This window comes from Myotis nattereri (genome assembly GCF_964212035.1).
Source record: "Myotis nattereri genome assembly, chromosome: 15".
Classification (NCBI taxonomy): Eukaryota; Metazoa; Chordata; class Mammalia; order Chiroptera; family Vespertilionidae; genus Myotis; species Myotis nattereri.
In genome coordinates, this window is record NC_138090.1 from 6340496 (window position 1) to 6368126 (window position 27631).

Sequence of the window (27631 nt, forward strand, 5' to 3'; positions counted from 1 at the left end):
CAAATCTGGCCGTGAGTCTAGGCCTTCTCTCCTGGGCCGCTCGACGCTGTGTGAGGCACCACGCCCGACTTCCATCACTGTCACATTGCGAGGTGCCAGAGTCTCAAGACCTCAAACTGCCTTCAAACAACTTCTCTTCTCCCACATCTGAAATGTAATGTCATCTTTAACCGCACAACCTGCAGGGTGTAGGGATGGAAAACCCTCCACCCAATCGGCACACAATCGGAACAGGGCCGAGCGACGGCACCCCCGGAGGAAACGCCTTCGCTCCCGCCGCACACAGCACACTAAGAATCGAGTTTGCTTTTTATTATTATTATTGTTTTACAATAAAAACAAATAGCTATGCTCTCAGCAAAACAAAACACATTTGTTTTTTAAAAAATCACAGAAATGTACTAACAGCATTTCAAAGGTAAGGCTTCTGAAAGGTTTATTGAAATAAATTATCTTGGCCTAGACATTTACTCATCACTCTTTTTTCAATTACTTTTCAACATTCTAGAAACTTTCCGTTTAAAATACATTTAACTTTGCCAATAATTTTAGGTAATACTGGATTCTCCCCCCAAAGGACTATCATAACTGTTTTGAAACATTAAAAAAAAAGCAAAACTTAATCCGATAGGACACAAAACTGAACTATGTAACCTATCACTGCATGTTTCAAATCCTTGAAGTGAAATGCGGGATGAATTTGAAAAGGGCCAGGACCTGGGTCTGCTCCCAGCAGGTGGATGCCGCATCTTACCTTTCCGCGTTCAATTACCCCAACAGGAACAGTGATGAGAATGAAGGGCTCCAGAGAAGACGGGAAAAGTAGCTTTTATTTCTCCAGCAAAGCCCTCCAGAATGTCCTCTCCATCTCGTCATGCCCGCATTTTCCCCAAGGACAAACCCATAGCCGCTGGCATTGCCTAATTTACTTGACCAAGGAATTCAAACCATAAACCAAAGCTTGCTGCGCACCCCACACATCTGGGGGCCAGTGACACGCAGAGGGGAGGACTGGCACAGGGTGGACATGTGAGATGCAGCAGCACCGGCGTAAACGGAAATAAAACCAGCTCTGATTGGGGCTCAGAAAGGAAGTCCCGGATGGACTGGGACACACGGGTCACCAGCTCACACGCTACCCTGGCTGCTCCAGGTATCAAACCAAGAGTTTTCCCGAGATGCCCTGCCGGCCCAGAGGTCCAGGGGCCCGGTTCCGGCCCCCAGCCTCTGAGAACAGCATGAGACAGACCCTCCAGTGATGTGGCTCCCGCTGTACAGCCCCCTCTTCATGAACTGCCCCACCCCCACCTCCTGCCAGACCGGGGCTGAGACACCAGCGCTGGGTGTGACTTATGCGTAAGGCAGTCATTGAAGCTGCTGGCCTCAGGGCCTCTGGCCGCCCGCTGCCTCCTGGTCTTCCCCGCCCCCGGAAGCCCAGGCAATGCCAGAGGGATCATGCCTGGAGTAACATGTGCAGTGTTTCTAACGGGAGAAGAATGTCACATAGAAAGGGTTACAAAAGAGGATTACATTTGTCAGCTGTCCAAACACTATGAAGACCACATGCTTTGTACAGCGGCAATGCAGTCGGGCCTCTTCGGTGGGCGCGCTGCTCGGGGAGGCGGCTGAGCAGGGCCAGGAGGCGCTAGGAGGTCTGCTGCTTCTGAAGTCTCCGTTCTGCGGCCGCAGCCAGCATCCTCCGACGCAGGGTCACAGGGTCGGAGGCCGTGCCTGCCGAGCCCAGGCAGCTCTCTGAGGCCGAGTCATCTTCAGAACTTCGGTTCAAGAACCGCCTTGAACAGAAAACAAAGGATTTGCTTGAGGCGCGAGGAAAGCCGCGGAACAGACACGGAGACACAGGATGCGTCTCTTTTTCGCCCGTTTCGCAGGCGCCTTCACGAAGCTGTCACTCAGCTCTACCCCATGAGAAAGACCCGCCCCCGAGCGGAGGAGCAGATGTTCTCCGCACGGGATGAGGCGCGTCAAGAGGCAGCCAGCTGTCCGTCCTCTGGCTGCCCCGCCCACAGTCGCACACAGCACGAAGCCCCCCTGTGCGAATGAGCACAATGCTGGCCGGTCGCCAAGGGTGGAACTACAAAGCCCGGCTCAGCCACGGGACAGCCCAGGCCCCAGCTGCACCCACGCTCCCGGGCCGGGCCCGCAGCGTCTTGACCTCTCCAAGTCTGGCTTCTTCAGCTGTCAGCCTGTCAAATGGGTACAGCTGCAGTGCTCCCTCTCCGAGCTGTCAACAGAGTCCAAGTAACTGACAGAAAAAGCTTAGAGCACGGGGCACAGAGCGCTGTCCGGGTACATGTGGCTGAAGATGTCACAGAAGATGGGTGATGCGGCAGCTGGCGGAAGGCACCAGTGGAGCCCAGTGTTACCAGATCCTCTGGTTTCTCAAGAGAGGTTTAAAGCCTGACTGTCTAGACCAGTGGTCGGCAAACTCATTAGTCAACGGAGCCAAATATCAACAGTACAACGACTGAGATTTCTTTTGAGAGCCAAATTTTTTAAACTTAAACTATATAGGTAGGTCCATTGTTATTAACTTAATTAGGGTCCTCCTCAGGCTTAGGAAGAGCCACACGCAAGGGGCCAAAGAGCCGCATGTGGCTCTCGAGCCGCAGATTGCCGGCCACGGGGCTAGGTGGCATGGAGTGGTTGCCGCGTTGGCACCTGTGTGAGACCTGCCGGGGGCCTGGCGTGACCAGGGCCCTCGGGCCACTGGCTCTGACGGTGTAGACCGCAGGGCCGCAGGGCCACTCACTTGCGCGCCTGCTGCAGGAGGTCGTCCTTCCGCTGGACCAGCATGCGCTGCCTCTCGTCGGCCGACTTGGAGAAGCGGCTGCCCCGGGCCTCGAAGTCCTCCCCCTCGCCGGGCTCCGCCTCCGCCTCGCTGAGGTCCAGCGCCTCCTCCAGCCGAGGGCTGAGGGCCAAAGGCACGCGCTCCGCCTGCACCGGAGGAAGCGAGGGGCCGGGTGAGCACAGGCCGCCTCCCGGGCAGATGCCCGCCTGGCCAGAGGCCCCGGAGCGCAACCTCCTGGACCCAAAGGGGGGCCGCGCATGGGCACGGGCACCAGGAAGAACAGAACCTGACTCACACTGAGCAGGTACACGATCACACCCACGCCTGGACACGGCGCTCTTGGAAAGAAAAATGTTACCCACCAGTTTGCATTCTGGGAATTTTCTGTTCAATTCTAGTAACTGCTCTACAATTTAAACACGTCTTATCATGCTCACCACACAAACTTTATCCCCTCTCCTGGCTCTGAAAACAGTCAAGCAGATAAAAAGGGTAAATTCTACGGATCTTTTTAAACAGAAGTAAGATCATGTGGCTCCTGGTGTAACAGGATATGAACATGGGATTCTCTCGGTTTGGGTCCCCACATGCGCAAGCAGGTACCGACCAGCTACGCTCCTGTGACCAGACACAGACCCAGCTGCCCAGTGTCAGCATGGCTGCCACCTCCAGGCCATGACAGAGCCAGGGAGAGGCTGCGGACAGGCCTGTCTGCGCTTCTCTGTCACCCGCACCCACACCTCCCTCTGCCTCAGTCAAGCAAGTGAGGGGATTTCAGAACAGTGTCGCCCGACTCATATCCCTCGAGTCTGGGGCACAGAGGGCCTGGTGTAACCAACACACTGAGAACTCGGGAGAAAGAAACTGGCTTATCGCAGGTTAACAACAAGGCTGTGATGAGAGCAAGTTTGGTGCCACTTGCTCTGTGTGTGGGGGAGCAGGTGTGGGTCCTGCCCAAGAGCGCCCCTCAGAGGGGGATGTGACGCCCATGCAGGGAGGGGTGGCCTAAGAGCCAGCTCAAGTTCCCAAGTGTAGGCAAGGTTTCTGGTACCCGAAGGGGCAGGGAGATCTCAGAGGTAATGACACAGGGCACGCACGCACACTGGGGTCACATGCCCATCCTAACCTCTCTCTCCCTGAGCCTGACCCAACAGGAGTTAGAAGGAACAGGTGGTGAGTGGAGGAGGATGCACACAGCTGAGGCAGCCTGCGCTGGGTGTTAACCTTAAACACTGAGACAGACGTGGTGCACGCCCTCTCTGAGGCTCTTGCCCTGAGCACCACGAATTCTGTAAAAGGGAGGACTGAAGACCACTGCCAGACACACACGTCTCCTCCCCAACCCCGTACTCTCCCTCCCTCTGGCGTGCAGGCCTCACCTGGGCCGCAGTCTCTCCCTCATCCAGGTCACCGTTGGGCCTGTCTGAAGGACTGTTCAGTGCAGGTCTGATGCCATCTGACCGCTGAAAGAGACAGCACCACAGTCAGTACAGAGCCGTCCGAGCCTAAAGTGCAGGCACAGGGAAATCTGGAGGCAGAGGGAGCTATGGTCCCGCCAGTCTAAGCCCCAAGGTCTCCAGCACCGAGAAATGGAAACGCTGCTACGATTACAGACCGTGTCCCTTCTAATAGCAGTAACTGCACAATAACAAAGTGACAACAGCAGGTCACACGACTACACGCTCTGTGGGAAGCCCCTGATCTCAGCACCTCAGTCATCTTAGTGTCTATGAAACAGGAGCTGTTGTTCTTTTCATTTCAGGCCTCAACCAACGATTTTGGGAGTTGTTGTCTACACAGCAGCTCCTCAGAGGTCAGGAGGGACAATGCATTCAAAAGCTGGATCCCAGAAGCCCCCCGTGGGACCAGCTGTAGGCAGCCCCACCCGGAACCTGCTTGATAGCAAACCCCTTACTAGCCACCTTCCCTTCCTCTTCTCACGGCCCCATGAGCCGCCTGTGTTTCCTGGGACACTTCCCAAATTAGTTACTGAATCCTTGTCCCAGGTCTGCAGCTGGGACGCCCAAAGCCAACGGCAAGGTCAAATAGGTGAGGACCGGCGAGCCACAGCGAGTATCCCCGCCACTGACTCTGCAGCCAGGCTCATTCCCTCTGCAAAGATTCTCAAGTATTGGGTTTTATTCATAATTTCCATGTTTTTATATACAGGAGTTGAATCATTTCATGATAGATGATTCTCTGGTCCTGCCACAAAGCTTGCCTGTAAGATGTTAGCATTTCTTGTGCCCATCATAGGGGTTACATATGGGCCAGGAAACCTGACCTTTTTAGAATGGAACACCATGCCGATGCGCAAAGCCCACCGGGGCCGAGGGCGTTATCTCCTAGAGACAGGTCGGCAAACTACAGCGCACGGGCCAGATTCACCCTCCACCTGCCTTTAGAACTCAGGCTTTACTAGAACACAGCTGCCTTCGTGCTACGAGGGTACAGGTGAGAAGTTACAAAGAGGCTCTATGGCTCACCAAGCCTAAACTAGTCCTACCTGCCCTTTACAGAAAAAGGATGCCAATCCTTGTCCAAAAGGAACCAATGCTATGACCTGCTGGACTGACAAGGGTGGGCTGGGTTGCAGGGTATGTCTACACACACACTCACACACAAAAATAACGATCTAAATACATTTGTTCCTGTCTTAATCTGGGCCTCTTTGGTAGGTCTGTTCTCAGTCATAATTTCAAAACCCTTCATTAAATCATAAATAATATCTAGTTGTTAAAGTAACTAAGTCTCTAGAGCAGCGGTTCTCAACCTGTGGGTCGCGACCCCTTTGGCGGTAGAATGACCCTTTCACAGGGGTCGCCTAAGACGATCCTGCATATCAGATATTTACATGACGATTCATAACAGTAGCAACATGACAGTGATGAAGAAGCAACGAAAATAATTTTATGGTTGGGTCACAACATGAGGAACTGTATTCAAAGGGCCAGAAGGTTGAGAACCACTGCTCTAGAGGATCAAATCTTTGTGAAGACAGAATCCCTCTGTCATGCTTAAGACCCCAGGTTACCTGTGTGGGAAAAGGTACTTGAATCCGTCCTTCTAAAATGTTGTCTGTGGTTATCTCAACTGAGCGTGTCAGCTGGAGGTCCTGCAGCACGAGCGGGTAGGGGACCTGGGGAAACATCTCCTGGATCTGATGAGCCTAAAGGAATACAAAGGGAAAGGCCACAGAAACGTTCCCTCTCAACAGCTCCTCCCGGAGGGCCTGGTGGGGCAGGCTCTGGGCCCTGACTTGGCATCTGCCATGAAAGCAAAGGCAAGGGGCCACTTCGATTCTGCAGATCCCCACGCGCCACACTCCCGCTTATACCTCTCCAGGGCACAGCAGGTACCTTGAGACATCGATTTGAAAATAAAAAGGGACAAAAGTCCAACTGGATCCTAAAACAGGCTCAACGAGAATATTCCGGTTTTCAAAAGTGTGCATTAAATTGGGTATAAAAATGTGTTCTCCTTCAAGACATAGTTCCAAAAAGGAACAAACTTCTGATTCACACCCCATTGGTGAAATTCAAATGCATTTTGTCACATGAAAGAATCCCGACTCAAAAATTCCATTTATATGACACTTTGGAATAGCAAAATTATAGTGATTGCCAGAGGGTGGAGGTGGGGAGAGAAAGTGATTACAAAGGGGCACCATGGAATTTGAGGGGAAGAGGAATGGAACTGTTCTCTATGTTGATAATGGTGGTAGTTACACAACTACATGAGTTTGACAAAAATCACAGAACTGGATACTAAAAAGGGTGAATTTACTATATGTAAATGATACCTAATCTGAATAAAAAGAATTATAAAAAATGTGAATTGCTAGCCCTAGCCGGCTTGGCTCAGTGGATAGAACATCAGCCTGCGGACTGAAGGGTTTCGGGTTTGATTCCAGTCAAGGGCACATGCCTGGATTGTGAGTTCGATCCCCAGTGTGCAGCGTGCAGGAGGCAGCCAATCAATGATTCTTTGTCATCACTGATGTTTCTATCTCTCCCCCTCTCCCTTCCTCTCTGAAGTCAATAAAAATATTTTTTAATTAAAAAAAAAACATTTGGTAGGCCTAGAACAATTATTAATAAAAGGCATATGATTCTTTCCAGTTAATAATTCCCCCACTAACTATTTTGGCTAAAATCAAGAGAGTCCAAGAATGGCCTGGATCACAATAAAATGAACTTCACAGTACCCAGAAAAGGTCAGATTATCTGCCACAAAGTAAAAAAGAATTTTGCAAACCAGTTTCAAAATTTAAAACACAAGAATCTGAGTGATGTCAGTGAATAACTAAAATGCCCCTAAAAATACTACCGTTCTGCCAGAGCGAAGTTAGGACCAAGCAGGTTGCTCTCAGCGCACACGTGCCTACCTCCCTCCCCTCCCATCACTATCCCTCTTCTCAGAGCAGCTGGCGGTCCTTACCATCGCGTTAAGCTGGGAGTTGCTGGCCTGCGTGATGCCTAGAATGTTGGTGGTGTGCATCACTTCGACTGAAAAACTCGGCAGCCAACTTGCAATCCGGGACCCTGAAACAGAGAGACAGCACCGGTGTAGAGACCTGAGCAGCACTCCTCCTAGGAGCATGCCAGGAGAAATGTGAACGCATCCAGTTTAGTCCTGGGATTTACAGAATTCGACAGGGTGGACTACAGGAGGGGCCACAACCCCTGGAATTTTAAGTGTGGTTTTTACTCTCGCTCCTCTCCCCCCTGCTAGGGGGCAAAATGTTCGTATTTATGAGCAAACAAGCAGGGCACCAGCTCTGCTTCTGCTTCAGACACCATGGAAAGGCCGCTCCGGGGCCCGCGCCCCAGGCTTGAGCGCTACACCAAGGCAGCAGCTGTCACCAGCAGTGAGCTGTAGAGGCCAGGAGCGCTCCTGCCGGCATTTACGACTCCTCCGCCCTGCCCCACCGGCCGCCTTCACACAGACCCTCGCGGAATGCCTGGGACACAGTAACCCGTCAGCGCTATCGGTACCTGCTGAACATTCTCAACTGAAACTGAAATGTTACATCACAATGGCCTGTAAGGGCCGTTTATAACTGAAACAGCACCAAGCCCTGGGTACTGTTTCAGAGGTTAAAACCCGCTCACCGTCGAAGTGGAAGAAGTGGTTGTGCTGGTTTAAGCGAGGTCTGCCCTCAGCGGCTGCCACAGGGACCAAGTTCTCATCCAGGTTCTCTCCGGGATGGTCCTCCCTGACGCGATTGTTGTCGGCGATGTTCAGGGACATTCTGCATGTCGGGCAGGAGGTGTCCTGTTCTAGCCAGGAGCGAAGACAGGAGCTGCCAAAAAGTGCACAATCACCTCTCCTCAGCATGTTTTGTGAGAACTCACCAGAAGTACCCTGAATGTATCAAATGTGTTGTCATTTTACTTTCTATTTACCACTAGGTGAGATTCAAATGTTGAGAAACATCTGTTGGCATTACCTCTTTGCCCTACTTCACTCTAACATACTTCTAGAATGTTCAGCTGTGAACATTAATTCATTCACATACATGGTCATCTACCAAGACCTTTCTCCAATACGACTTCATCACACGGCTCACCATCTCCCTTCCCAGCCCTATTTGAGCACCTGAAAATGCATGCGGCTGAGTTATTCTCTACTCCAACGATCTGTTCTCTCACGCTACGTTAGCTGCCCACTAACGCCGTCATAACCTTGGCCTTCTCTTCAAAATCCCGAAGAGCACCTGGTCAGGCTGAGGTCACATCCCCACTCCCCTGCTAGGATTCGTATTGAGCACCCGCACGCCCCGGGCAGAACGCCAATCCCGCGTGGCCCTTCCCGAGCTCCTACTTGTGGAAGAGATGGCCACAGGGCAGCTTCCGTGCAGCCTGCATGGAGTCCCAGCAGATGGCACAGTCGTCGTTATTGACAGCCAGCTCCTCTGGAGTTGCAACTGCAAACCTGCGAACGACAGAATGCGCCCGGCAGGAATCAACTCCACAGCGCATTCCAAGCGCCACCGTACGGACAGGAGGCGTCCTGTAGCCGGGAACGAGGACGGGCGCTTTTCTATCAGCAGTCACAGAGGAGCCCAGTGAAAACTGCCACCGTCAAACACAGTACACCTGCTCTCCTTCAGGGCCTATCAAAGAGCAAGTGAGGGGTTTACAGGCAGGAACTTGGTCCTGACCATGGCTCCTGTTAGCGATGACTCCAGGAAACATTTCTGGGCAAATCAGAGGAGTGAAGACCCCCAGAGAGCCAAACAGTCCCCTCGGGCACAAAGAGGGTCCCCATTAATCGCACACCTTCACGCTTGGTTAGCCTCAGGCTGGCAAGTGAGTGCCTCCTTCAATGCGGGTAAGAGTGTGAGTGTGTGTGCGTGTGTGCGTGGGTGTGTGTAATAAATGCACGTGAGTAAAGAATAAGTGAGACCCACATTCTTAAAATAAAGAGGACAGATGCCCAAAGAAGCTCCCATATAATAATGATGATGATAAAAGTGACATAATAATAAGAACCTAATATTTATTTAGGGTGTTAAACACACAAAACAATATAAAGATGATTATTGTAGAATTGTATACGTGAAAGCTATATAATTTTATTACCCAATGTCACCCCAATAAACTCAACAACAGAAAAAAAAAGAACCTAGTATTTACTGAGCACATGCTAGTACGCAGTACTAGAATATTCTAAGTTGACTGCACCTAGCCTCCCATGAATCCTCCCAATAGTTCCAGGAGGAAGGTTCTGCTATCATCCCGAGAGGAAATACACAGAGGCAAAGAAACCGCTCACAACCGCAAGCAAGTGGGATTCACAGCCAGGCAGGCTGGCCCCAGAGCCTACAATCTTCCCCCTCCTGTTCGCAGCTCACAAAAGCAGGTTCTCATATAACCCGGGATCGGTTCTCATTAAGGAGCTACGCTGAGGCAACGTGGGCCATGCCAGCTTGCTCACCTGGCTTCCATGTTCCCAACGACATGCAAGTAGTTCTTGTGCCGGCGGATTCGGCGCTGGACCTCATGAAACAGGTACCGCAGCTGCATGAAGATGACCAGGCTGGCCATGGATAACCAGATGTTGCCAAATAACTTAACAAGAGGGGAAGAGAGTAAAATACACATGAAACATGAATGTGAGCCTGCGAGTGATGAAGGGGAGGGGTGCAACAGAAGCTCTTATTGTTATGTATTTGGATATGGGAAGAAGCAGTAAAGACGACAAAATGTTAACAGTGATCTCTGAGCGTCTGTTGGGGGGGAGGCGGTTTTTTGTGGTTTTTTTTAACAAAAACTATACATTTTTTCCTTTTAAGAGGGTATATTTTCAAAGTTACTTTCAAAGTATTTAGAAATGTGCGAGTCTAACCCAATAATTTTTAAATACTTCTTTAATAGGCTTATAATTTAAATAAACCGCCTGCTAAATGTGCTAATTCTCATCATTATTAGATCACTTAAGTGCTAACCAATGAAGGAGTTCAACATTGTCATTTCTTGAACACCAAAAGTAAAACGTAAACAATGAAGGGGATTTAAGTATAAAGACATTTTTCACTACAAAAATGGAAAATGTATGACTCATGAAGTAGCCAACTCTGCAAGAATTCCCATTACCATCTACAAAGAAACCGCTAAATATTAGAACACATGGAAACTATGGGGAGAGGAATTCCCTTAACTTTTTGCAGAAGAATTATCTATTGACTTGGGCAGCAGAGTTAATAAGCCTCCCAGGAGAGTCAGCAAACTTCCCCTGAGCTGGGCGCAGTGGTTCCGGGACACGCTTTATCCCCCGTGGCAAAGAGAGGGACGGGCCCAGCGGCGCCCATTGGTATGGTCTTACGTGGCTCATCCAGCAATGTTTCCCTCCTTAGTGTACTAACCAGCGTTCCTGATTCTGAAAACCTTCGCTCCCCCTGAGAAAACTTACCAACATGTGGATGTGATGCATGAGGTCCAGAGATAAGAGAGTGAGCTCCATGACAAAATCTGTGTAATAGACATACGTCCCCTTGCCTTCCCATGTCCCTTCGTGATTGAGGTCCCAAAGGTGGATCACGTATCTGCCATGAATACAGAAAAATCGTCTTAACATTCTTCTGTTACAATTGAATTTGGTTTAAATATGATATAGGAGAGTCACATTTTAATAGATTTTATACATTTTATATCTTAAAACCAACTGTATGGATAGATGTCAATCACCTCCCTCCCAAATTTCTACTCACCGCAAAATTACATGAGCAGTCCTCACTGTGACAAGAAGAGACTGTAAAAAATAAAGTCATATTTTTCCTTTTAGTCAAATTTAGGATTCCTCAGGCCAAACTTACTTTTATAAAATGATAAAAGTCAAACATTGCTCAGTTCAATTTAAAAGCAGGTTGTCAAGGGGTGCGGGGTGGGGAATTGGATGAAGGGGGTCAAAAGGTACAAATTTCCAGTTATAAGAATAAGTGCTAGGATGTAATGTACAACATGATGACTATGGTTACACCGCTGTGTGGTATATTTGAAAGTTGCGAAGAGAATAGATCCTGAAAGTGCTCATCACAAGGAAAAAAACAGTTTTGGTACCGGTATGAGATGATGGACGTTAACGAAATTTATTATGACAATCATTTCACAGTATATGTAAGTCAAGTCATGATGCTGTACACCTAAACTTACACAGCACCGTATGTCATTATACCTCAATAAAACGAAAAGGAGAAGAAGGCAGGTGGTTCAAGTTTACCAACCATTTTCTTCCATCTGCTTCAAATTCCCATGGAGTATTTTCATCATCTAGCAACCCAGCTTCTCTGAGCCCTTTACTATTGACAGGTGACAAGCAATTACACCTGTCCATCTCCTAAGGCTGCCTTCTACAGTCTGAAGTCATCCTCGTAGTTGGATGCTCACTTCTATTTTATAAGCATTCAGTGACACCGCTGGTTCCCTAAGGAGGTGTTTGGTGCTTGGTGACCCCACATCCAAAGCACAGTTAGACAGCACTCCCCGCAATATGAGCACCTGCTCTCCACGCAGCGCTGCGTGCACTCCCTCTGCCCACAGGGAAGAAGAGAGAATAAAGGAAACAAAAACAAACTAAAACCTTCGTGGTACTTGGTGTTATAGAAATTAAGATTTTCCTCTTAATCTGCCAGAATAGAACTGTTAAATTAATATTTGAGATTAGGACACTCTCAGTTATAAATGGAAAATATTTTACCATACATAGAAGAGAAACACTACAAATATAAAAATATAATTTAGCTCAAAATAGCATACCTATAGCATGATAAATTATCTTAAAAGAATAAACAGTAATGAACTAAAATAAAATATGTACTATAGTATGATCCATAGGCCTAATTTAAGTGTTTTCATTTTTAGGTATACCTTGTTCAAAGGTTGGCTTAATATTAATTAAAAGAGAGCCAAAAAAGGAAAACACAATATTATTCAAATGATGGTTTATAATAAAATATATCTAAAATATGCTAATTAACACTAGTCAGTGTCAAGTTTTAGACAGATATTTTTCAAGAGAAAATATAGGCCCAGCTGGCATGGCTCAGTGGTTGAGCGTCAACCTATGAACCAGAAAGTCACGGTTCGATGCCCGGTCAGGGTACATGCCTGGGTTGCAGGCTCAATCTCTAGTAGGGGACGTGCAGGAGCCAGCTGAACAGTGACTCTCTCTCATCATTGATTTTTTATGTCTCTCTCCTTCTCCCTTCCTCTTTTATTGATATTATTGAAATCAATAAAAATGTTTTTTTAAAGAGAGAAAATATAGTTGTATACTTTTCACATATAGAAAGTACTCAACTAGGATTATAAATGTTTTTATTAAGTACTTAAATGTTCCTTTCCTAATTTTATTTACACTACTATACTCAGAAATGAATGCTATTAAACAAAAAAACTTTAACCCTATTCCAACAAATTCCCAATTAATACTTTAAACTTAGTGTTTTTGGTATTAGCTCATCAGCTTTAATATATTTATTTCTTTTTTTCATTAATAATAGCTATTATGGACAAGATAAAAAGTATTTTGTCTTTGGCCTGAGGAAAAAGCAAAAATCGATATTTTCAAAAAGGTCTAAAAAGAAAATTTTAAAATATACATGAATATCAAATTATTCGTTCAAAATAATATATTTTAAATATTAAATTATTCTATAAAATCTTAATTCCTGCCCTACCTATGAAAAAACAAGTATAGCGTACTCCTCTTTACTTACTACTAATCATTGCTTATAGTGTCTTAAGGGAAAAACCTTCCTACTTGGGAGTCTCTGGACTTAGACTGTGCCACTTGCCACTCTGGAACCTTCAGCAATTCACTTCACCCTCTATGCCTGAGTCCCCATCCATGAACGGGAATAATAAAATGAGTAAGTACATGTAAAAATGAGTCAATACACGTAAGGCATTTAGAACAATTCCTAGTAGATAGTAAGCACTACTTAAATGACGGCAAAAATAACCACTTTTAGATTGTAGAAAGAATTATATGAAATAACACAAATGAAAGCATTCAGTACCAGTACCCAACACAAAACAGACTCAAAAAATGCTTGTTAAAATGAAAGACAGGTGTCCATCTGTCACTGCATGGGTGCAAATACCTGTCCGTCCTCTTCTAGTTTCCTAGAAAATATTCAGAAATGGGATCAGAGCAAAAGCCTGTCTGCATCTTACCTCCACAGCCATGAAAGCCAGCGTGTGCATCCCGTGGATGTAGCCTGTGACACAGCAGATAACCGCTAGCCCACAGCAGGAAAGCAGCATCGCCATCAACAGAGACAGCACTCGGCCATGGCTGCTCATCGGTGTGGTGGGAGAAAAAGAGAGCTGAAACGCACAAAACAGGAGAAGGAAGCTCATTCTTCCTCGTGGCAGTGAGAAACTCCAGGTTAATCTTGGTGGCTTTGCTTGGGGCTCTGTGCTTAGCTGCGTGGCCCAATGCGAATCACAGAAAAGCACCCCATTACCAGATGGCCCAAATCCTCCAACCAACCAAAATATGAGCATGAGATGAAGTATGGAGCTCTTTATCATTTAATCTCCTGCATATAACCACATACATTATATTTTCATCTCAAATTCTCAAGGATCCTCTTACCAGCAGATCATAAGCCTCTAGAAGCAATTTCCAGAGGCTCGGGGGGCCTCTCCCAACATTTAACAGGGCTCGGCACAGCACCACTCCTGCTGTTTCTTTCTCATTTTGCTCTAGCTCTCCTCCCCAAAACCACCTGGCGGACACTTGGAGCCTGCCAGGACTAGGACAACTGAAATGTGACCAGGTGCAGACTTACTGCTCTAATGCTATGCTAACATATGCAAGGAGAGGCAACAGCTCGGAAAAGCAGGCCTGGAGCTGTAGGTCCTGACAGGAAGGCGTGGACAGCAAACCGGTTAGGGAGGCGGAACTGTGTAAGCTGCAGCCTTTGAGACTGAACTAACTCACACAGAGGGCAGGAGCCGCTGGCCCACGATGACGGGTAAAGAAGGGCAGACAAGGCCGGGCGTGGGTCTTACTGGCGGGCAGAACCGTAGGTTATCGGGTGCATGAAATGAGTTGGGGAGCACGAAGGGGTGAGCGCTCACCTGCAGAGCTCTGATCTGACCGAAAGCCTCGATGCAGATCTTGTGCCCAGATGGAAAAGGATTCACTTCTCCTGGGACCAGGGAAACCAGAGAGCTAATTCAGTCCTTGCCCAGGGGTGGAAAGAGTGTAAACTAATCAGAAAGGAGAGCTCCGAGAACCAGACTAAGAGGGAGCAAGTGGAAGCAGACTAGAAGAGAAATTTCTGGAAGAGACCAGCATTTACTCAGTTTCCATATGAAGGTTTCTTGCGCTGTGATAGAAACAGTCGGTGTAGGTGAACTGGCCCACGTGGCTGTGATGTAACACGGGACTGGAGAAGGGAGGAAGCCTCCCAGCGAGACACTGACCCCGCTTTCCTTAGCTGCTGCACAGAGTCCCTCAGAAACAAGCAGGGGGGCCCTCGCCGTTTGGCTCAGTAGATAGAGCATCGGCCTGCGGACCAAAGGGACCCGAATTCGATTCTGGTCGAGGGCACGTACCTCGGTTGCAGGCTTCTCCCTGGCCAGATCCCTGGTCAGGGCTTGTGCAGGAGGCAACTCATCAATGTGTTTCTCTCACATCAATGTTTCTGTTTCCCTCTCTCTTCTCTCTCTAAAAATCAATGGAAAAATATCCTTGGATGAGGGTTAATAAAACAAAACAAAACAAACAAAAACAAAAGAAAAAGACAGTGGGTACCGGATCCAGGAGCCTTCCTCTAGATTGCTACCCCAACATGCCTCACATGGCTCATTCACATTAAAGCATATAAACCTGGCGAATGTGCAACACAGCAAGCCAAGGGCGAGGCTGAAAACTCACATATTCAAATCGGTCCTTGCAGAGCTGAACCATCAGGTGCAGAAAGACAAGTCCGGCAAACCAGAGGCACCACATGACTACCTCTCCCACTGTCTGGACATTCAGCACCCCGAAAATGAAAATGAACTTGTAGAAAATAAAGTTCCAGAACTTGTCTTTGAGGTGCTACAAAGAGAAAGATTTACAAAGGTTAGTACCATCACACCTGACCAATTTAAGAGAAGATAACAAACAAAAGCTGACTTCTATGGAGAAAATATTCTATTCTCAGCTCTATCACTTGTCCACAGAAAATAAAAGGCAAAGGAAAAAATAAGCCCTCTGAAGACTAGGGAAGTCGCCTTGAAAGTAATCTGCAAATTCTGGATTGTAATCCTAAATCACTTATGGAATTTTAGCCACCAAAAGGGGAGAGCTACTAGTCTAGCGCCTTATGAATTAAGTAACACATATACTTCCAACTCAAAGTAGAAAAGAATGGTGGGGGCTACAAGTATTTTTACCATGTTTGCTCTCTGGATTCTTACAACAAACAATAGAAAAGATTAGACTTTTTAAAAAATCCTTAAGATTAAAGAATAACATAAGCTCATTGGCAGCCCATAATCAATGTAAGTACCAAAAAATGCACAACAAACAGGCATCAGCATTAACATTTCACTTATCATAAGTAAGAACCTTTCCAATGTCAATGAATATTCTCTGAATATATCATTTAAGTGGTTACAGATGAACACTGAAACTGGTTGTAATTTTTCGCCATTCAGAAAATGGTGTGATGAATGTCTATGAGTGTCTATTTCTTCACCATATCGAACCATCCACCAGACTTCCAAAGTCATGAAAGTGCACATTCCATGACCAGTGCATATCTGCCTCACTGTACTCTCCCCTACCTACACTGAGGACTTCCAGTTTTAAAAATCTTTCCTGTACTGGCCCTGGCTGGTGTGGCTCAGTTGGTTGGGCATCATCCTGTGCACCAAAAAGTTGACAGTTTGGTTCCCGGTCAGGGCACATGCCAAGGTTGCAGGTTCGATCCCTGGTCAGGGTGCATACAGAAGGCAACTGATCTCTGTTTCTCTCTCACATCAATGTGTTTTTTTTCTCTCTCTCTCCCTGCCTCCCTCTCTCTCTCTCACCCTCCCTCTCCCTTCCTCTCTCTCTAACCACTTCAATGAAAACATATTTTTAAAAAACTCTTTCCTATACTGAAAAAAGGGCAATGAGGGGCATCTAGCCAACAGATATTAAAATATACTATCAAGCCATCTATGGGAGTGATGGGATAAAAGTGTGACAGAATTCTAAGTTTACTTTCTATATAGTTTTGAATCATGTAAATGTTTCACAAAGTCAAAAATTTAAACAGAAAAAGCAAAATTGACTAAAAACTGAACTTGGACCTAAATGTGTAACAACTTGATACACGACGATGTAAAGAATGTTCTTGGGAGCTTTTACAGATGGTGCTCTGATGTACACCCTCTGCACAAAGAGCAGAATGAGCCAGGAGTCCTTGGTGGGGTATCCGTTTCCAGATCTGGGGCAGGTAGAGCACAAAGTGAACCTAGAACATTGTGTGGCCTCGTTTGAATCTTCCCTCCGTCATCTATTTGCTGTGTGACTTCGGGAAAGTCACTTAACATTCCCATGCTTTGGCATCCCCACCTATAACATGGGTCTTTTCAGGGCTTCTATCTCATACTCATAAAATGTTGGGGAACTAAGTAAGTTAAGAGAAGTGCCATAATAGGCATTGAGTGCTTAAAACACTTCCTGGTTCTAAACCTCCACTTTACAGTTTAACATTTGTCCCATTTTAGGTTGTCTTTGCCTCTAGCATTCCTCTAGTCTTGAACTTTAAGCACTCACAGAGCAAACCCATGCCAATTCTGTGGAGTCCTAGCTCAAAATAATGCTTAATAAATGCTGCTGGATGACATTAGTCAAAAAGCCATCACAGAACCGCCTGACAATGCTCTCTATACTGACAACACTGAACACAGAGCTGAGGAACAAATGTGCCCATCATGATTACCGCACGGTCTTGACAAAATCTCTGGAATACTCCGAGGTTGTTTTCTGTACGTTTCGAACTGATCCTTAACATTTCAGAAAAAGCAAGCAACAGTACCTAAGGCCCACGGTGCCAGCTCAGTCCATCAGCAATTAGATGGCTTGCCTGGCCTGACCAACTTCTGGCCCACAAGTCAAGTTTTTCTTGAAGAAGAAAGCATCAAAAGAAGCTTTGTATCTTCCCCCAAAAAGCCGACATTCCACTGATCCCATCTGGGAGACCTCTGGAGTTATTTTGGAGAAAGTGATGAGACTAATGAAAAGTCTCCGGGAAAACAAACAGTCCTGCTCATACCAGCACCCAAGCGCTCCACCCCCACAGTAAGTGCGTTTCAGCTCTGAACCAAGCCCTTGCTGATCTGATAACAGGAGATCTGGGTTGAAAAGGGTAAGGAAGGAGGGAAGCCATTGTACTTTTAATGGAGTAGGTTCCTGTGTCTCACCACTGAGATAAGATAAAGTAAAATACAGTTTGGTTTGTATGTTGTTATTTCAACGGCCAGTTCTAAATTCTTATTTTAAAACACAGCATTCTATACCCTAGCCACTAAAAGCTTTGGGGGACTGCCGATCTGTGCAGTATCTTGTGGAATAATTCATTCTTGAAAGCATGTCCTGCTCACATATGCATTCTGAGAATAATGTCCAATCAGACTGTCTCACCTAAAAGAAGAAATCACCTAATTTCCTGCTTGTAGAACAGTCCTAAATTACTTTTCCAAAGGGAAAAATTAAAATCTCTCCGTAAATTCCTTTGGAAAAGAATTCCATACTTCAAAGACTGATAGTTATGATTATTCAAACTAAAATCCGTGCATCTTTTAAAACTATGTTCATAAAAGTCATGGGTAAAGCAGCTACAAATAAAGCGGGACAACTTGGCTACACTGAATATGGTCTGCGGATGACGTAAAGTATTTTTATCAATGCTAACTTCCTGATTGTGACCATTGTGCTCCAGTTATACGAGAAAATGTCCTTGCTCTTAGGAAATACACACTGAAGTATTAGGAGGGAAAGGGCCGATGATGACCACAACTTACTCTCAAACAGATCATAAAAAATAAGTATATAGAAATAATAGGCACATGTTAATGCAAATGAGACAAAATGTTAACTGTGAATCAAGTTCTTTGTAGCATTCGTGCAAATTTGAAATTATATCAACTAAAAAAAATCTGGTCCTAAGAATCCATCCTTGCCGCCTGGACTTACCTGTCTCTCGCTCACTCGAAGAGGGCCGAACACGATGCATTGGATTAGCTTAGCCATCAACATCAAAACACAGCAAGCAGTGTTGACTAGAACCTGCACACAAACCAAAGAAAGAAAGTTTGCTTCCTTCTGTTGAAAACCAAAGCAGCTCTAAAACTTTGTTAGGAATCCAGCCCTCATTCCCAATGACCAGCCTTTCCAGTTCTCTACCAGCACAAGGTAAGTAGGATTTGAAGGGCACACTTTCACAAGGTGGGGTGAGTACACGGGGAGGGAGGAGAGGCGCCAGGAAATTCACAGGCCTGTTCCACAATGTGCCTCCAGAGGCCACGGTCCCCTTTAGTCTTAACCAACCGTGTGTACACTTTGTGCTGCATGTGGAGAGCTCTATGTACCTTACAAACTGTAGGTACATCATTTCCTACATTAAGATTCTGATTGCCGCAAAGAAAAGTTTTCTAGAAAATGAGGTTTATCATGAACAGCAAAATTCAGTACCCAAATACCCCGTCTTGCCTGTCAAATAAACAGGAGGTGGGGAGAAGAAGGTGGGTGGTCACAAAAAAGTCACAAGAGCATGAAGAATTGAGAATCAAAATACATATGTGTATTTTAAAATTCATTGTAGTGGGACAATCTGCCAATCAAACGGTACTCTATGCTTCGTGTTGGCCTTAAAGGTTCAGGGACTTTGGAAGGGACTGGAAAACAAACCAGTAAGGAGGTAGAAGAAAACCGGCAGGAGGGGCTGCGAACTGGAGGGCAACCATTAAACTCCAATGCAAACGCAAGGCCTTCTTCAGCAGGAGGTGGGCATCTTTTTAAAATAATTGGTCGGTGTGGGTCAGTGGTTGAGCGTTGTTGACCTATGAACCAGGAGGTCAAGATTCGATACTCAGGGCACAGTAGGGGGATGTAGGAGGCAGCCAAACGATGAGATGTTTCTATGTATCTCTCCCTCTCCCTTTTCCTCTGAAATCAATAAAAATATAATTTTTAAAATAAATAAAAGAGATGGGCAATCTAATGCTTACAAAATGGAAGAGTGGGCTGCCCCTGACCATGAGGCTAATGTGGCACCACACATTACTGGTGCTCAAATGATTTTCAAAACACGGCATGACCCCCAAAAGCCAAAAGAACCTTGATACGGACAGTAACGATGGCTTTCATTAGAGCAAATGAAAATGAACACCAACCCAAAGTAAAGGTTGCTTCAGTCTTTGATTCACTAAGTTTACATGAAGGTGGCCATATTCCTCTTCCCAGGTCATTTCCCCCCCCTACTTTTAAAAGAAGCAAAAATGTTTGTTTTTACTGAAAAAGGAAGGAAGGAAGGAGAGAGAAGAGCCAGAAGAGAGTCATATAAGGAAGCAAGCTCCCTAAGATCTCTCCAGGTTCCCCTCAGCATCTCACACATCATCCACCCTTTATTAGAGTAGCCCTGATTCATTAGAAAAATATTAAATTATGTTTAGTTCTATTCTGCCTGCCTAAAGGAGCAAGGAAGTGTGTGACACATTTTTAAAGAACTTAAACAAAAATAGTTCTGCTGAAAATAGAAACTGTTGTGGTAATTAAATCCTTCAAATAACCAGGGGGAAAATCTCAAATTAGTTATCCAAAACATCCTGTATCCCTAAGGTAGGACTCCCGTAGAACAGCCCATTCAAAACATTCCAACAAATGGCTGAGGATCCTAATTTTTAAGGCAATGAAATAGATAATGGAAAGCTCACCTTCATTGTGCTTCTAAACCAGTCAATGGCAACCTCTCTCATGTTAAGAAAATCGTCCTAAGACAAAACCACAACCACAACCCCTCAGGCTACAGCCCCCAGCTGAACAAGATTCTTAAGATCAGTCAAAAGTGCCCTAACCTAACTACAGCCAGCTTTTAAAGAGTTCTCCTGCCTTTGCAGCAGGCAAAGGAAATGAAATGAAATGAATCTCACATTTAGCTCCTCCACTCAAAGCTTTTCAAACCTAGGTGACACAGAGCTTGGAGACATCTAACAAGCAGGCTGCTTGAGAGCAAAGGGAAGAAGTCAAACCTAGGGTTGCTTAGTAACTGCTCTAGCCCAGCAGCATTCTCCAACACCTTAGACTACAAAACAAAAAAAAGTATTCGTTCCTATTTCTCAGTTAAACTTTTTAAAAGAAGCTTTTCTAAATTCAAAGAAAGGTGTACAAATTTTGTATCTTTGATTTTTAAAAGAGCCCAAAACAAAAAGCCCTCATAATCCCATCACCCACATATTACCATTTCCTATTTTAAAAAATATATATTTTATTGACTTCAGAGAGGAAGGGAGGAGAGAGAGAAACATCAATGATGAGAATCATTGATCGGTTGCCTTCTACACGCCCCCTACTAGGGACTGAGCCTGCAACCGGGACATGTGCCCTGACTGTGACATCCTGGTTCACAGGTCGACTTCAACCACTGAGCCACACCTGCTGGGCTCCTATTTTAATTTCAATGGCAGAGTTAAATATTAGCAAGGGTAAGAAGTGTGGACCCTGAGAAAGAAGTTACCAAGAAGGGTTCCTGGTGACTAAGTGGGCTCAAATGTAAAAGCAGAGCACAGCACCCATTTCTAAGCAGGGTCCTCTTCACCCAAATTGCACGTAAGAAGCCTGCACTGAGCTACCTGCAGGCAGTGTCCCTGCTACCTGAACCAGCCCTTACAAAGGAGTTCCTGGAATCCTATTTCAACCACTAGGACACAGGCATTTGTAATCTATTCAGAGCTGTGAAGCTATATCACCATCAGCATCCTGACCGACCAATCAGAATGGCTCCATTCGGACCAATCAGGACAGTGCCTTTTGGACCAATCAAACTATGAAGACTTGGAGTCCTCATTTGCATGAAAACAGAAAGTCGGCTGCACTCTGACACAGGGAGTTCACTTTCTTTCCACTGAGGAGTGAAGACTGTGTGTCTCTGACTAGTTGAAACGCTGAAGACATCTTGCTTGGAGCAGAGTGGAGCAGACCAGCCTGGAGAGAGCAGAGCTGTCCGCCAGAAAGGGCCTCACCCCAGGGCCATGTCACAGCCTTTGCTTCCTCATTGAGCTGTAACACTACTGAGCTGATCCACAGCTGTGCTGTTCTCACAGCCCTGTTGTATCATAATTGAGCTGTTTGCACTGAATCAAGTTTCCTTCTTCATCGCACCTCCAATTGGGGATTCCTGTTGGCACTGAATGAGCGCCAACTACAATCAGTTGACAGAAGGGGAAAAAGGCTTGAGAAACTATACAGATACTAGAAAGGGAAGTTTTAAGCTCAAACTACATAAGACTGGAAGCAACTAAAAATTTATAGGGAAATGTCTTAATTTCACAAATATTGTGTCATTCCAAAAAGGATAGGATAAATTCTCTCCTTTAGAAACGAAATTACAAGCTAGTCTGACCTTCGAGGAAAAGAGAAGAGGTGATTACACATGGCTTAGTGATAACACAGTTTATCGCTGTGTAACCTTGGGGGTCTGTTCATTTGGTAAAATGCTGGCCGCCAAGGGGCATTATTCATGAGCCTGTGATGAAATGTGGTTAAACTACCAGGAATTGCTTCAAGGACATGATGAATATGCGTATTTCTTAGTCTATTTAACACCAGCACTAACTACCGCACCCCCACACACCATTTGTCTCCTCCCATTTGTCTCCTCCCTTTAAGGACAACTGGACTGTATTACCTCTCTGCAGCCTCCCAGTGGCAAGTATAAGATGCCAATAACATGCAAAGAGGCATATGGCCCCTTATTACACTTGTATTCCCCTTTTCGCAATACTAGGGAAATAAGTGAGATTATGTACGCAAAGCACTCGGTACACATCCAGCAAGTAAGCAAACAGCAGTGTCTTCCTCCTGCGCTGGAAGGTTTTCCTATATTGAGTTGTTTGTTGAGGCTTATATCCTATTATTTATGAGTAGTCTCTTTCTACAACTCCAATATTTATGGAGCTAACATTTTTCTCTAATTTTCTTTGGAATATTCAACTCATACAGACTCAAGCCTAGTAAATTATTTTCAGTTCTGAAGTTGTATAGTTCTGTGAAAATGGGCTCTTCAAAGCAGGAGTCAGCAACTTTTCCTTTAATGGGCTATCAGTTAGTAAATATTTGGGACCACACCTGTCATATATTCTTCCTTAAAAAAATGTAAAAACCATTAGTGGTTGACAGATTGTACAAGAACGGGTTGGGCCTAACAAGCCATCACAGTTTGCCTATCTCTGCTCTAAATGGTCAGTTTACTTTTATCCATTTTTGTTTCTGGTGATTATTTTCCCTTGAGACTTCTATTTAAATTATTTTATTTGCATATAATTGAGTCAGATTTGCATATAATTAAGTCATTGTTTCATATTTCTATTTCACCGTTTTACCATGTCCTTTTGCAATTTCAGAAGCAAGTTCATACCAAAAAAAAAACAAAAAGCAGAAAGGAGGAAGTAATAAAAATAATGAGTAATACAATGAAGAAGTGGAAACGCCAAAACACCTGAACAATTCACAACAATGATAGAATGACTCAAGGGGTACCTTAATGGAAGGATCATGTGGAAAGGTAAAATAAGCCTAGAAATGAATAACAAATAAAACCTATCTGGAATGAAACTTTCTAATGGAAGTTCTAGAAAGACATGAGGAAGCAAGTGATCACGTCAAACCTGAGTATTTGTCAATATAAGAATCCTGGTGCCTTCTCTCCAACCTGCTCTCAATGTCCCTGCCAGAGGGCCACCCGGAGCGACGTCCTTGCAGGGAGGAGGTCTTAGGTCACTACATCTCCTGACTCCTCCCATTCCACTGCTGCCACAGACCGTCCCCTGGAAAATCACCTCATCATGACAGCCCTCCTCCCCTGAACCCTATGGCCCCAAAATAATGTCCATATTCCTTAGTGCTGCGGCTAGATCTATAGAACCCGACATTAGCCCCACACCCCATCCTCTCCCTGGTCAGTTCCCTTCCAGGGTGTGCCTCAAATCGCCTTGGGCATAAATCAAAATGAAGGTTCCAAAGCTCCCTCCTTCTCCCTGGAATGGATCCCCAGGTAGAGCCTGAGAATCTACATCTTACAAGTCCCCCAAGTGAAAACGGACCAAGTTGCCTGGTGTCCACACTTCGAGTAATACCTTCGGAGGGTTGCTCACCTCTTCTTGCTCTCACAGAGGGGTCACTTCCCCCACCTCCTGCGTCTCCCCTTAACCTTCCCAACCAACCTCCCTCTGAAATCAGGAGCCACTAGCGTTTCAACAGCCCATTTTATGGACCTGTCTGTATACACACTCTACACTGTCCACATACCACCCTGAGGCGGTTTTCTCTACCTGGAATGCCCTGTGCTGCTAGCTGAGATCCCACCCATCTTCCAAGGCTGGGTTCAAATACCACCTTCCAGGCATCCTTCCCGAGGCACCCGTTTCTCTTGCTTCCAAACTCCACCAGATTTTCTTTGCATGTCTATTGTCACTTACCAAATTCTGCCTTATCTGTATATGGACTACTTTTGAGGGGAGGGGGAAATGTTCACAGTCGTGCCTTACAGAGTGCTGCAAAGGGTACCTTTGAAAGGGTTTTTGAGTTTATTAATCAAAACCTCCTGAGATGCCATCAGACCTGCATGAATCTGCATGAATTGTGCTCTATGAAGATACATTTCAGAGATTCCAATTGCCAAACACTGGCTAGCAGGATTTGCAAACTGGCAGAAAGATCAGTTTTTGTTTTGTCTGGCTTGGTTTTTAAAATGGAATCGGAATGTCTTTGGGCAGAGCACAGAAAGGATCCGCTTTCACAAATGCCCCACCTTCGATTCCCGGGATGATGCTCTCTCCACCCAGGGAGTCTTTGAGATTGTCAGCCCTACTCAGCTACGAAAGCAGAAACTGTGTACTTACTGGGTGATGAGGAAACCTTACAGCAAACACATGGAGGACCTGGGAAACCAAGGCAGGCCAAGGTGAAAGTATGAAAACCACAGAGAAACCATGGAAGAAAAACAGTAAGAAGATCAACCGAGGAAGGGAAAGCCTAGCAACAGATAGGCAGAAATGGTAAATTTGCTTGAGGCATGACCGCTATTGAAAACACTAGGAAGAAAAGAAAAAAAATGTCTTAAATTAATAATTTTCTCAGGAAAAAGATCAACAGGCTTTGTTTGTTTTTATGAAGAGGTGTGTTAACCTTGAAATCTGAACATTGGGCTCTGTAAAAAAAACAAAAAACCAACTCCTGGGGGAGGGGGGAAATCATTAAACAACACTAGTGGTGGTTCTATAAATACCATAGTGGATCCCTCTCAAAGATTCATTTATATCCTAGACTTAAAAAATATATCAAAAACTATCATCTTAACACGTGGCAAAAGCACTCTTCACATCACTTGGAAGCTGTTTACCTGCTAACTCAAATGCAAAAATAGATTTGAAATTAAGAGATGGGAGAAGTTCTTTCTTGCTATGGTGCTGCCTGGCCCAGCTGAACGCAGAAGTGGGAGAAGGGAATTTGGCCCCCAGCCCCCCACCCGCACACTGCCTTCTGCAAACCTCTCTGTCAGGAGGCGGAATCCACGGCCACAAGTCCCACCGCTGCTGGAGGAAGCGCAGCGGGGTTAATTAATTATAACACAGAAGCTGCACATCGCCTACCCACTGGAAGATGAACCTCCGTCATTTACAGCCGACTCTCAACCCCAGGCGGGAGCTGGCAAGCTGGGGACCAACCCGAGACGCCCCAGGACCCCAGGTGGGGGACTTAAACCCCGGAGCAGTGCTTCTCAGCCTTCCTAACGCCGCGACCCTTTAAAACAGTTCCTCACGTGGTGGTGACCCCCCCATTTCATTGTTACAAACGGAACATAATGAAAGCCTAGTGATTCATCACAAAAACAACGTGTAATTCTACATGTGTTTTCCGATGGTCAGAGGCGACCCCCAAAGGGGCCGCGACCCACAGGTTGAGAGCCGCTGCCCTGGAGCAAGGGGCGCGCCCCCGTGGGATTTTCAGAAGAGGCGCCCGAGGCCCAGGCGGGAGCCGAGGTCCCGGCCCGGTAACTGCGGACCCGGCGTCTGTCTCAACCCGCGAGCCCAGCCTTCCTGCCCGGACACGGCGCCCATCCTGCCGGGGCAGACACAGCGGAAACCCCGTTTCAGAGGAGAAACCCCGAGTGCGAAAGGGGGGGCCGCCCCGCGACTCCCCGTGTTGTGCTGCCTGCAGACCTCGAAGGGAACCGGGGTGAATGAGTCATCACGGTGGGGCAACGGGACGGGAAGCTCGGTTTGCAGGTCTGTGACCCGAGGGGGGCCATCAGAGACCAAGTGGCCAAAAGAAAGAAAGAAAAAAAAAGTTGTGGGAGACGCCTCTCCCCCGACACCCATGTCCAGGCACACGCAGCCCCCGGACCCGGGCTGAGGACTCCCAGAAGCCTCTCGACCGCCCCACGGCCCCCCCCCCCGCCCCCCGATTTCATGAAAGCGCCCGGGGCTGCCCTGACGAACACGCACCCCGGTGGGGACCCCTGCTCTTTGGGGTCTTCCGGTTTCCTCCCACCAGGCCCCGCGGACACCCCACCAGGTGTTCCCCCCACGCGCCTATCACCCCCACCCGCACGCGCCCCCCGCGCCCCGGCCCCTCCCCCCGCCCTCCCCTCGACCCCGGATCTGCCCCGGACCCAACATCTCGGCGCCGCGCTCCGGGACCCGCCACCCCGCCACCCCCCGCCCGCCTCGCTCTCGGGGGTCCGGGGAGGGGGACCCCCGCCCCAGCCACGCCCCCCGCAGATAATGGGGCCTGGCGGCCGCCGCCCCCCGCGCCCCCCGCCGCCGGGGCCGCGTCGCTCACCCACACGAACAGGCTGTCGGAGAGCAGGTACTGGGCCACGTCGCGGAGCCCCGGGCCCCCCGCGCTCGGCCGGGCGAGGGCGGCCGGGTCCGGCGACAGCGGGGCCGTGAGGGGCTCCGGCTCGCCCGGCCCCGGCGCGGCCTCGGCCTCGGCCTCGGGCTGGCTGAGCGCGCGGTAGGCGCTGACGATGGTGCCGAGCAGGGCCAGGCCGCTGAGGCCCGCGTAGGTGCGGAGGCTGGGCCAGGGGAAGCGCTCGAGGAAGAGCAGCGGCATGGCGGGCGCGGCGGGCTCCAGCCCCCAGGCCTCCCCGCGCTGCGGCCGGGCTCCCGCGGGCTCTGGCGTCGCTGCCGCCGCTGCCGCCGCCGCGCCGGGCCGGGCCGGGCCGCTCCTGGCCGCTCGCGCCGCCGCCGCCGCTGCTGCCCCTGCCGGCGCGGAAGAGGCTCCGCGGGCTCGGGGCGGGTCGCCGCCTCCCGCGGGGAGCGGGCGGGACGGGCGCGGGGGCGCGGCCTCGGTCCCCCGCCCCCAGCGGTCGCGCCGCCGCCTGGCCGGGTAGGGCCGCGGCCGCAGGCCCTGGGTCCCGGCGCCCAGCATTCCCCTCCGCCCTCTGCCCTCCGCCCTCCGCCCGCTCGGCCGGGCCGCCGACCCAACCGACGCCGCCCGGGGCCGAGCCGGGGCGCGTCACTCGGCGCTGACGGCGTGGAACGCGGGCCGCGTGGCCCGGCCGCCGGGCGCGGGGACCCGGACCTCCAGGCGCCGGGCCGGGTCAGTCCCTTTAACGCCCCGTCTCCCCCATGTCACCCTGAGCCCCTCTGGGGGCCCAGCGGCTGCCCCGGGGGCCGGAAGGGATGGGAATAATGGGGACTCATGAGAGGACCTGACCCCAACGCAGACCATTGATGGAGGCTTCGTTGGGTCGCCAATAACAGATCGAGTTTCTGCGGTTCACTGGGAGCCTGGAGCAGAGTCTAAGACGAACCTGGTGGAGCAGGAAATAAAAATGCGTTTCCTCCTACACCGGGTAGGAAATGTAAGATGGAGTCACTACTTCGGAAAGTAGTCTCAGTTCTTTAAAAAGTTCAACATCAGAGGGATCGCCGGACCTAGCAATTCCCCTGCCGGGGGTGTTATAACCAAAGGAATGGAAACACGTCCGCATACACCTTGGAGGCTGGTGTTGATGGCAGCGTTGTAACAGCCAAAGCGGGGAAGGGACCCTGGTGTCCATGGAGGGATGAGCCCAGAAATAAGGGGTACGGTGGAATTTTATTC

At 47.9% G+C, this 27631-nt stretch overlaps 1 protein-coding gene across 1 annotated transcript; it reads right to left on the reverse strand.

Annotated features, from left to right (window-relative positions):
• Positions 1–297: 297 nt before the first annotated feature.
• AMFR (autocrine motility factor receptor) lies at positions 298–26703 on the reverse strand. Its single transcript, XM_081108051.1, has 14 exons — positions 26363–26703; positions 18500–18592; positions 15206–15370; positions 13492–13644; positions 11025–11065; positions 10727–10859; positions 9752–9885; positions 8636–8746; positions 7924–8114; positions 7250–7353; positions 5844–5978; positions 4189–4272; positions 2771–2955; positions 298–1793 (listed from the first exon to the last, which is right to left on the reverse strand). Exons 1-14 carry the CDS (start codon positions 26633–26635, stop codon positions 1646–1648), a joined length of 1950 nt encoding a protein of 649 aa, XP_080964177.1. The 5' UTR covers positions 26636–26703; the 3' UTR covers positions 298–1645.
• Between the last annotated feature and the right edge of the window lie 928 nt (positions 26704–27631).

Bases quoted from the DNA above. Each gene is read 5' to 3' on its own strand.
- AMFR (XM_081108051.1), bottom strand. From the start codon at position 26,635: ATGCCGCTGCTCTTCCTCGAGCGCTTCCCCTGGCCCAGCCTCCGCACC. The intron at 8,747-9,751 runs GTGAGCAAGCTG...TGTCGTTCGCAG, and splicing joins GTTGGGAACATGGAAGCCAG to GTTTGCAGTTGCAACTCCAG. The intron at 5,979-7,249 runs GTAAGGACCGCC...GTATTCCTTTAG, and splicing joins ACTCCCAGCTTAACGCGATG to GCTCATCAGATCCAGGAGAT.